Below are 11,473 nucleotides of genomic sequence, written 5' to 3'. Positions count from 1 at the left end.
CCAAGATGTGTTTCTGTTTAACTGTAGAAAGAATTTAAACCAAACTTTTGAAATGTTGCAAACACTTTAGAAAAGAAGGTGGCACTGTGGGCTACGTGGCTATAATAAACAGAGAAGAAACAGAACCAAAAACCTGAAGACAAAACAATGACAAAACCGTGTCATCTACAAAGAAAAAGAGAGAAACGTCCTCAGGAATCATTTTCAATCTGGAGACCTGTAATTAGTGTTTAATGTCAGCTGGTGTTTCACCGCTGAAAATGTTCGCCAAGTTTTAATCTGCCACGAAGCTCAATGACTCTTGTTTGATGAAGTCTGAAACCGCCTCTAGTGAACTTAAAGACTTGGTGAAATTGCTTTCAGTGAATATAGTCTTTAAGAGGTTTTAAAGTTCTTTTAGACTTTTTATGGTCATCACTAAATTTCACTAAATGTCACAGGACAACAGGCAGGTAAATTAGTTTCTGATTAGTCTAGAAGATGTAAAGGGCTACACAAAATAGCTGCAGATTAACTTTAACTGCTGAGTCAATCTCAGATGTGAAAATGTGTCACGTGTCTTGGGTGTTTTGGGCGTTTTGATTGATTTTCTGACACTTTAAACAGAAAACTTCAATGAATGAAAGAACAAACAATAGTGAAAGTGGTTGCAGCCTTACAGTTTACAGCTGAAAACTAAACATCAGATGGACAATGTGAAATGATACTACAGTGATTCATCAGCAATGGTGAGGCTCAGACATGAACACAAACACTGAACAGGTGATCGACTGACTCCATTATCTTCCTGATTCTCAGAGAAGCAGCAGGATAATGGATGGATGGATGTGATCGGTGAGATGTCGACTCCCGCAGAGCGAACGCCTACCTGAAGCTCATGTTTGAGGCAATTTTACCTTCATTGTCTGCCTCCTCCTCCTCCTCCCACTGCACAGCTGAGCGGTGATGAGTTCAGGACAGTCTGTAAATCTGAGTGCGGATGAGGCGGCGGGGAGGCGGATGAGATCTGTTTAGTTTTTGGACAAATTGAGATGATGGAAAAACCAAAAGAAGAATCTTCATCTTTCATCAATCCATCCACCAGAAGTCACACAGTTTTAATTTCCTCAGCGTGTTTCACCTCACAGTGCAAATACATGTGTGTGAAGTTGTGTGTTTAAGATTCATTTGGAAAACAAGTCAACATTTGGGATGTTTCATTCTGTACTAAAACATGCAGAACACAGAACGTTGAACACATATACTGAACAGTTAGTTTTATCCAAATGCAGTTTTTTTTCTTTTTTTTATCTCTTTTCGTACAGAGTGGCTTTAGGCTACACAGAACACGACGGAACCAATCGCACCAGGTTGGACATATTGCTTTAAACCACCAAATTTGTATATATGTCATGCATGCCACATAGATGATATTATGTTTATACAAAAATAACACCAACGCCTATTACTGTGTATCATAGTAATTACAGAAAAAATCTTTTTCAGTCTTTTTTGCAATGAAGTTAAACTGAGAAACCAAATATATCTATATTTATATCTAATATATATGTGTATGTATATATATATATATATATACACACACACACACACACATACCAGACATAAATAGATAGATATAGTATATAAATATATAGATATATATGTTAAGTAGTTATGACTTTTCCAACTGTGATATTCCAGTTTGTCTGAACCTTATTTATTGGTTGGTTTTTAAGTCGATGTGAAGGTTCTTCTGAGAAAGGCAGTGGTCTGAAGAAGAAGCAATGCAGTCAGAATGCAACGGTGACTGGACAAGAAGTGAGTTCCTTCTCCGTTCAGAAGTCATGATGGCAAACTGAGATGTTACACAGTCCACAAACCGCAAAACTAAATCCATGTGCAGATTTTCAGTCCGCTGCTGAAACCTTTTATTGGTGACGTGGCTGAAACTAGAAGCACAAACAGGTCGCAGAGTCTCTGATGGCTGCACTGAGCGCCGATCGGGAGACATGAGAGCAACCAGTCCAACCAGTCCAACAGATGGCTGCCAGAGCAGAGCAGAGGAAGATCTGATCCAGGTGAGGGGAGGCAGGTGTCATAGAACAAACTTGTGCAGAGAAAGAAAAGAGAACAGACTTTGGCAGAACATTGTTAAAGCTCAACTGGGCGGTGATTGGCTGATTGGCCCCTCTCTACCGGTTTACCGGCAGCTTCACTTCAGTCACTTATAGGACAATATTTACACTGTTCTGACTCTGGGAGCTCAGCAGGATGACACATCGTCTGGACGCTGTAACAACCCCCTCTCTTGTCCCACTCTCTGTTCTGGGAACAGTTTCTAAAACTGTCAGTCGTGTTTAAATCGGTGATGACTACAGCTGCGTCCTGTCACAGGTTCCGCCTCCTTCAGCCTGTTCAGTTTTACATTTAAAAATCAGGAGTTTGGAATTTAGATGATGCAGTCTGTGGTTTAGTCCGAGACGGACTGGTCGAGGCCCCGGGTGTGTAAACGTGATTTAACAGCTCACTGCAATTTATACATTTAAAAGGTCAATACCTGGACTGTGTCATCAAATATTATCTTAAAATACTAGAATTATGGCAAATAATAAACAGGGTGACTCAGAGACAGAAGTCATTGTTCGGGGGACGAGATATCTGTTTCTAACAACCGAGATCTGACCTGAGACGGGAGTCACAGAGGATTCATGTTACATTCAGTGCACGAGGGTCGATCAAAAAGTTCTGAGGCTGTTCACATGTTGCATGTGCATCATCAGATTTGTCACCCTGTGATTTCTTTCTGTTCCCTTGACTGAGATTCAACTTTGAGTGTCGCTTTTGACTGTTTAAAAGGTTCTAAAGGTTCTGGACATGTTTACAGTGAACATTACAACTGTTGCAGGAGCAGTTGGAGCAGAGAATCACTGCATGAGGACATTACTTGGACAGGGATTGAGGTGAATTTCTTTCAGGTTTGGTTTCTGTTTTTTATAGAAACAGTCTTGTAAGTTTTCAGTCAACCCTGATACCACTCTGGGTCTCAGATTCTGGAGTCGTTGAAGCCGGAAAACAAAGTTTATTTTGGCAAATGTGTTGGGTCGGTTTTTAAACCTGCACTGTCCCACAACAGGCTGTGCACAGATTACCTTCTCAGGTTTGGTTTGAGACAATGGGAGGTTGCTGTGGAGAGGGCCCTCATTGGCCACGCCCCTCGAGAGGAGGCGGAGCCTAAGGCAGAATGCAGCTTTGATCCTTTTTAAAGTCGCCAGCTCTGACACCTGGCGGCTGGAAAACAGCATCAGTCCACTCATTCAAAGAAATCAGTCGCCGTAGCTTCAAAGTACAGAAACAAACAAACCCAGAGGTTGGATAAATAATTAAACACTCCCATTTAATGTTTGATACAGTTAGCTGTATTCATGTTGCTGAACTCTAATGGAACTGGATAACTGTGAAATCACATAGCCTGTAGTGTGCCACAACATCTTAGATAAAGTGTTATACTCATGTAAAAGGGGGCTGATGGGACCAGATTGTTGCAATTCCAATTGAACGGCCAACAAGAAGTAAACAAGTCACTGCAGGTTTCTGAGCCCTAACATCAGGTGACCAAGACGACACACGTGGCATAAATATTCAGAGAGCTGTAAAAAGACAGAGTCCACGGTAGATTCATCTCATTCATGTACTGTACTGTCACCAAACTCTTCAGCCCATACATATATATTCATATATCTCCAAAATATTAAAAAGTACTTAATATAAAAATACAGAAGAATTGTAAAAAATGAGCAAAACATTGAATTTTATATGAAAACCATGCAAGAAAGATTCCCCATTTAGTTAAATAGTAACTCTAAGATTCAGGAAAGCAAGGGAATGACAGGGAAGTGGTCGGATGAGAGAAGTGCAGGCGAACTGCCACCGACTCGCTTTTCATGTAAACATTGTAGAGGTCCTTTAAACTTGGTTCGGCAGTGACGACTGAAGATTTTCTCCTTGTTTTTTGGTCGTGTTTGGAGTGAAGGGCCGGGGGAGGAGGGGGAGGGTGGGGGTGAGAAAGTCCAAAGGAAACCTCGAGAACAATGAGATAAAAAACAATACAGACAACCTATAAAATATGGCTCTGAGTTACATAGAAAAAGCTCATCAGAGGGGAGAGGAAGAACCAAGTCGTGACAAAAAGTTGGAAATATGGCAGTAGTAGCACATTACTTCAATACCGCGTCCTAGTTCGTATAGAGGTTGATGGCTGCTAGTCAGACTAAGAGGGGATTAGACGCATCGCCGCTTCTGATTGGAGGATGGTTACTTCTTCTTTTAAGACAGTAATCTGCAGACACAGTGGATTTAACTCTACATGCTGACTGGTGACATCGTCAGTCTCCCATAAACCTCAGTGCGGTTGCGATGCCGATGCCTGTCAATCGGACACGGCAGAGCGGAGAATGGCAGTGATGGTAATCAAACGCCTTCGCTGCTGCTGGCCGTGTGATGTCACTGACAGCTTATTCTGTTTCTGTTCATAAAATCCGACAGATGAGGGAACATCAGAAGTGGTACTAAGATTAGTGTGAAACACAGGCAGACGGTCCGGACGCCACTCAGAGCTCCGATTACGTCCCGACTGAGACCCGAGACAGACTCATCGACACTTAAGTGTTCAGTGTGTTCAAACTACAAGAAGGTTTCAGAAGCGACACATGAAAAAGATGAAAGAAACTTGAAACTTCAGCTTCGTCCTTGAACTGGTTGGTTCAGTCTCGCTGTCTGGTTCTTACTGTTATATTCAGAATTCAGAGTAGAACAGGCAGTGAGCTGACTGTGGGGAGGCAGTGGAAAAACAGGCGGCGTCCTTTCTTGTTGTGGCCTCATTTCACCAGAGCTACCTGTACTGTGACACCATTGGCTGCCTTTTGTACAATCTGAGCGAGGCCCAAACAGGATGAATGATTGTACTCGCAGACAGTGACACTCTCAATATCGATGAACCTGTTTCTGTCCTGTTGTGCTTCAGACAAGAAGTTCACGGAGCTCTGAACAAACGCTGCTGCAGACGAACACACATGGCAGTCGAAAGAGAATCTCAAATATTCATTCCTAAGTTTTCATGCGACGTAACACGAATGAAACAAAACATGCATCCTACTAGAGGGGGAACTTGAACCACACTCCTGTTTCCTACTATCCATGGCGGGGAGGGGCAGAGAACCCTGACTGGATGAGATGAGGTCAGACGGCCACTGAGCAGAAAGCGAGATCTCTGGACACCGCTGTGTTCGCGGTTTTTGGGTCGTGAACATCCCGTTCTTCCACATGCAACACAGCAGCTAAAGAAAAACCAACACGTACAGACACGATAAAGGGAATAATATTGGTTTAACCTTGAAGACTGTAGTGTTGACACTCATAAAACATTCTCAGGAGTTAGAATCAACCTTCAATTAACATTAGTTGAATATTTTTAAAACAAACAACAGGTGAACATCTAAAAAAACAAAAGGTTACATTTTTGCATTTGCCTAAAAATCTTCTGAACACCAAACCAGCTTAGAGCTGTGTAGAACGGAACTTATGTACATCAGAATCACTGCACTCTTTAAAAAATTCGGTGCCGTTTTTCAGAATGCAGGAATGAAGCGAATACAGAACACAACATGCTGCCGTGAGTCCAGCAAAGATTGAACCCAACGAAGTTTAAAAGCTTTTCAAAAAGGATTGTCAAGTAAAAAAAAACAAAACAAAAACAGATGAGTGAGGACAGGCGTTTGGCTGTGGAGACGCTGGACTCCACCTTCTACTGACTGACTGTGTCCTGGTGGCGGAGAGACAAACTTACAGGCAGAGCGACGCCACAGTCAGTATGAAAGAAACACAACGTGGCAGGAATGACCGAGGGGCGAAGACGAGGTGAAGCAGAATGAGGGGATGAGCAGAGACATGACTTCCCTCCTCAGGGTGACAGTTCGGTTGGTGGATGACAGATGATGCTGATGAAGAGGAGGGAGGAAGAGGACGAGGAGGGAGGAGGAGCTCAGCTGGATCACCCGGAGCTGTGGGGGAGGGCGCCGGGCGGCTCTCCTGCTCCTGTGGCCCCAGACGAGAAGCTGGGGAGGGGTCTATCTCATCTCCAGTCTCCTCGATGCGGGAGATGCGAGCCTCCTCCTTGGACAGGGGCATAAACTCAAGACTTGCCATGAAGCTATGAATGGAGCAACGGGACTGTGGGCTCTCCAACCCTCCTCAGGGTGACAGTTCGGTTGGTGGGTTACAGATGATGCTGATGAAGAGGAGGAGGAGGGAGGAGGAGCTCAGATGGATGACTCGGAGCTGTGGGGGAGGGCGCCGGGCGGCTCTCCTCCTCCTGTGGCCCCAGACGAGGAGCTGGGGAGGGGGTCTATCTCGTCTCCGGTCTCCTCGATGGGGGGGATGCGAGCCTCCTCCTCGGACAGGGGCACAAACTCAGGATGGGCCATAAAACTGTGGATGGAGCAACGGGACTCTGGGCTCTCCAGCCCCTCGTATAGGGAGCTACGGAATGCATTCACCACCTTAATCTGCAACAGAGAGAACAGGCCTTAGCAACACACAGACTACATCTTTGTGAGAGTGATGTCAAACAGACAGCAGGGGTTGATGGGACATGTGGCGGTCGTGCGCCTGAATCTGGGCAGGGATGTGCAAAACCACAAAACACAACATCAACAAGTCAAACAGCCAAATGAGAACGTGGTGGGAAAAATATCACAAAACAGCCAATTCATTCCATCAAAAATCAGTCAGTCTCCCCCCAGAATCAGCTGATTGTTAACCCTTTCATGTATGAATTATGATGATGTGGATGTTGAGCTTTTTTTTTTCTTGCTCTATCTCTGGGACACATCTAATGGAGACTGGCTGGCACGGGAAGAGGCCAAGTGGATCACTGAACTATCTAACCATCGTATGATAGTGATGTTCTTAGCATTGGTGACAACAGACAAACATCTTCTCCCTTCTTGCTTTAATTACTTTTCACTCTTAAGTTTCAGTTGTGCTCCATGGAGCCTGTTGCGTCTGCATGTGCCAGTGCCATAGATCTCTTGATGTCCCTTGATGACTGCCTGAAAGAGTGGAATGGTGCAAAAGAAACTGTCAAAAAGCACCTTGTGATTATTTTGCTGTATGTCGTCACAGAGGCGCATGACCATGTCTCCAGCCATTCCCAACTGACCGATCTGCCCTCGCCCCCCGGCTGGACCCTGATATGCTTCAAATCTGTACATGTTTCCAGAGGATCCTGCTCTCACCCACACTTTCACACCCCGGGGTTTGGGCTTTTTGGGGACGTACTGCTGGAGAGACAGGCGGCCCTTGTAAGGAATCATCTGTTCATCTATTGATTGAAATCCTTCAGGACTGACTGTTGAACAGAAGGTTGCCTTGAGTGCATCCAATACTGGTCTTACTTTGAAGAACTTATCTGCATTATCAGGGTCATGTGAGAAGTTGTCAACAAAGTGAATGTAGCTCAGAATCTACTCAAACCTGTTCACTGACATCTACAATCAAATCGAGACATAGGCCTGCCTCTGATGACCAATACATTCTTGATCTTGGGTATCTGATGTATGACATGACCATATTTACTCCTAGAAATATTTTCAGCTCCTTTTCAGCTCCTGTGATGTCAAGGCCAGATTCTCTTTTCCTTTTTGGAGTGCATACAGGTTTGTATTGTGCACTTTATCATCTATCAGATGTTCTGCAAATAGATGCATGAAGAGATGTATTGGTTCTGTTCTCTCAACATCCACTTTCCACTCTCCTTAAAAAGGAGGCAAGTGTCCCTCAAACTCATCTTTAGTTTTTCAGACATTTCTGCTGTTTTTTTTGTGCCTTTTTCGGTTTGGCTGTTAGGTGATGCATCCTCAGCTTCACCTCCTTCACCATCATTTGCATCCTCATCTCCCTCAGCATCCTTTCCACACTCAGTGTCCTCAGCTACACTGTCACTACTGCTAGTATTTGCTAATCCTTCCTGTTCTGGCATCCAGTCCTCCTCACTGCTAGGAGCATCATCCTCCTCACTTGACTGTGGTAATTCCTCCAATATCCTGTAGGCCTGTCTATTACGCTGTGCTCCTCAGCTCTACCAAATACAAAGATATACATAAAGATATACAGAAACTACAAGTTACATTCTAAAAACATAAACAAGTTTATTTACAGCCAAAAAAAGTTGCTGCAGATGAAGTATTTTTAAGAACAGCAGCAGTAATAGCCCAATTGTAGTCTATGGATTGTAATTGAAATACAGCTAGTGATGCAATGTACAGTTTAGTGGACATGTGATTGTGATTCATTGTGATTAATCATAATTTCCTTCCAATATAAAATCAATACTTGGAAGATTTAGCAATTAGATGTTACCTGATGTCACCATATTTTTCTTACCTGCAAGGGTGTCTTTTATAGAAGGTTTGAACAAAAAAAAAATGGGCAACTTGGTGTTTCTGGCTGTCTGTTGGCCATCTTGGTTTTACTCTTTTTTTAAAAATTCAATTGTAATGGCTAACCAATAAGTGGCAGTGCATGTCATGATGCAATAGCATCCACCGTAGTAGCTGATGTGCAACTATGCCATCAGAACTCATGCATATACAAGAAAACAGCTTTTGAATAGCTGTATGTAGCTGAGTAAATATTTGAATATAATGTATTTTATTTTGGTGAACATTCTCAAAACGTGGATATTATTTTGTTATTATTTTTGTGTTTCTTTAGCCGAGTAGTTCGTTATGTGCCACTCCTTTATAGGAGGGTTATGATACTTTGTATTTTGCTTACCGTTTATTTGCTGTTTAATGCACTAAAAAAAAGTGGGACAGCTTCTGATATCGAGCGAGACTACACTGCCTGCGTGTGTGTTACTCAGTTGTGTCCTGTGTCTCTCCTTTATAGGAAAATAATAAAAATGAAAATAAACATGGTGATCCTGTGAAGTGTGAGCAATCATTTTAAGTCTGATACATGTACACTGTAGTGACCTCTATGCATGAAAGGGTTAATTTACAGTAACTTTATTATAGCTGATGAAGCCATGCAACATTTTACTTTCATACTATAAGTATTCTCATTGTTACAGGTCCTTGAAGTACATAGAGGTAGGTCCAAATTTGGCACTTTGAAAAACCTCCTCTGTCATTTCTGAGTCTCAGAACTTCATCAGTACAGCAGATAAACACGACATTTCATCATGTCTATTAGATGATCCTGGTTACAAATGTGTGTCCAAATGATCCTTTCGTTGTCTAGAACTTGTTCTGACCAAACACCTATCACACATGCTGATATGAGCCTTGAATTTTTACCCAGAATGCATTTTTTAAAGTTTTCTTTGGTGAATTATCAGAAAACAGAAACACAGCCAGGATACCAATGATTGTTTTTAGGACTAATATACATAAACTGCTGCAGTTTTGCTGTTCAAACTATTATACATCCCATAATATTCATGCTTGAAGATGGTCACAAAACGAAGGCTGCAACTAAGCAGTGTTTTAATTTTAAATCAATAAATCGATGATTTCTTAAATAATTGGTTGGCTGTTTGGTCTATAAAATGGAAGAAAAATGTGGATCATCATTTGCCAGAGATAAAAAAAATGTTTGGTCTTGTCCTAAAATATTCAATTTACCATCAGAGAGGAGGAAGAAAACCAGAAAATGATAATATTTAAGAAGCTGCAATCAGAGAATTTAGACTCAAACTAATTAATTATCAGAATAGCTTATAGTTAATTTATTGTTGCAGCTGTCAGCACTGACAGATAAATGTTGAAAAGTTAATAAAGGCTTTTTGACAAAATTTTTGTGTTTTTCTAAGTTTTGGCACTAAAATTTTAATTTTCACTGCAAAACATCAGTTCTAAATATCAGTTATTGGTCCTCTTGGTCTCCAGTAATTTGTATTGACTTGTATTAACTTTAAAAATCCCAGAGTCAATCTCTTTAAATCATGAATGAAAATACAGACAAACCAACTGACAAACAGGAAAACTTTCAGGACTGAATTATTCCTGACACCAGCAAACAACACACACACATGCACACTGTTGCGTATTTATAATCGTGCTCGGAGCCACAATCGGTTCGTCCCCTCGCTGCTCTCTTCTCTCTGCCTAAAGTCGTTTTCTGTGATGAATCCACAGAGGCTACAGCTGATCACACTGATTTATACGCACCAGCAGACACTCTTCATTATAATTAATAACCCTGCAGTTCAAAGCATTCTATTACTGAACCACAAGAGAGCTGGAGGATGAGCACTGCAGCTTAGAGCATGCATGCAACCATCAGACACACTCACAGCGCACAAGTTAAAAAGCTCTTGGCTGTTAAACCATGAGAGACTTGCTGAGCCTGACAGATTTAACCCTGCTCAGGATTAACCCATAAAATTATCTCGGTGTCCAGGCTGTTGCCTCCAAGGAAAAGAGAAAATAAAAAAACCCACAACAAAGAAAAAAGGACTGGGATTTTTCTCACTGTCACGAGTCTGAAGGCTTCACAGCCTCATTTCTCTTCTTGCTGATCTGTTAGCGACTTGTCAGCCAGCAGGTCTCTTCTGGGTTAATAGATGCATGTTCAGAGTTTAAATCTCCATAACATGCAGGAGGAGAAGCAGCAGGCTGAGAGGGAAGTCATGGAAATTAAAAAAGAAGAAAGAGATCAAGAATAAGCCACGACAGAGGAAGGTGAAGCAGGAAACACGAGGATCAGAGTTAGAGGTGGAAACACAGATCAGGTTATCTGCATATTCATAGGATCTTCTGACTGGGGCAGATTCACTCCAAATTATTCTTTAAAGGGCTGATTTTGTAAAGTGGCTGCTGCTGCATTTCTGTTTTTGTGCTGATATTTGGTGAGCTTCAGAGGTGATTGCAGTTGTATTTCTGAATTGTGCCCACGTCCAGGCTCACTGTTATGTATCTGAGCTCTATTAATAACATTCATCTCCATCTTCTCATTAAGAAAGACAGAAAATGTGAATTTTTCCCCAAATGTGTAACTCTTTCTATAAAAATCTTGTGATGTTCAGCTGCTTTTGCATCACCTAACTGAATCGCTCTGATTCTTATCATCGTTCACTTATCGCTTTCCTGCAGCTGTTTCACGGCTTTATTTTCTTATTTAATTACTGTGAATGCAAGTTGAGCATTTCCTGCTGGTGCTGCATTAAGAGTTTCCCACCAGAAAACCTTTGGGAGGCTTTTATTGTAAGGCAGCTGTAGACAAAGCAGTTTAGCAGACACTGAGATTAGAAGAGCTTTGTTAGTGGTGCTACTCTTCAAAAATAAATAAATAAAAATTGGTGACATATGTCGCTCAGTTTTAAATCTCGCCTGTAATGTCTTTATCTTAAGATACATAAGTGTTTCTTTTGTTTTTCTATTCAGCTGCATCTGCTCTCACGTGCTAACTCCACCTGCTGTTTTTTCTACTTGTA

The 11,473-nt window shown here is 41.9% G+C and overlaps 1 protein-coding gene across 5 annotated transcripts in view; it reads right to left on the bottom strand.

Annotated features, from left to right (window-relative positions):
• Positions 1–3,347: 3,347 nt before the first annotated feature.
• The window catches only part of LOC111575996 (plasma membrane calcium-transporting ATPase 1-like), a 153,092-nt gene continuing 144,966 nt past the window's right edge, over positions 3,348–11,473 (bottom strand). For 3 of the 5 annotated variants that reach the window (XM_035953448.2, XM_023281468.3, XM_023281467.3), the window contains one exon: positions 3,348–6,539. In XM_035953448.2, coding sequence (XP_035809341.1) covers positions 6,294–6,539 — 246 coding nt within the window. In that variant the 3' untranslated portion in view covers positions 3,348–6,293. The remainder of the gene's footprint in view (positions 6,540–11,473) is intronic. The other 2 variants (XM_055010767.1, XM_023281472.3) reach the window with 1 other exon arrangement.

The sequence above is a fragment of the Amphiprion ocellaris genome, chromosome 5 (assembly GCF_022539595.1).
Source record: "Amphiprion ocellaris isolate individual 3 ecotype Okinawa chromosome 5, ASM2253959v1, whole genome shotgun sequence".
NCBI classification, from domain to species: Eukaryota; Metazoa; Chordata; class Actinopteri; family Pomacentridae; genus Amphiprion; species Amphiprion ocellaris.
Note: the sequence above shows the minus strand (reverse complement) of the source record. Positions and strands in the feature narration are given on the sequence as shown.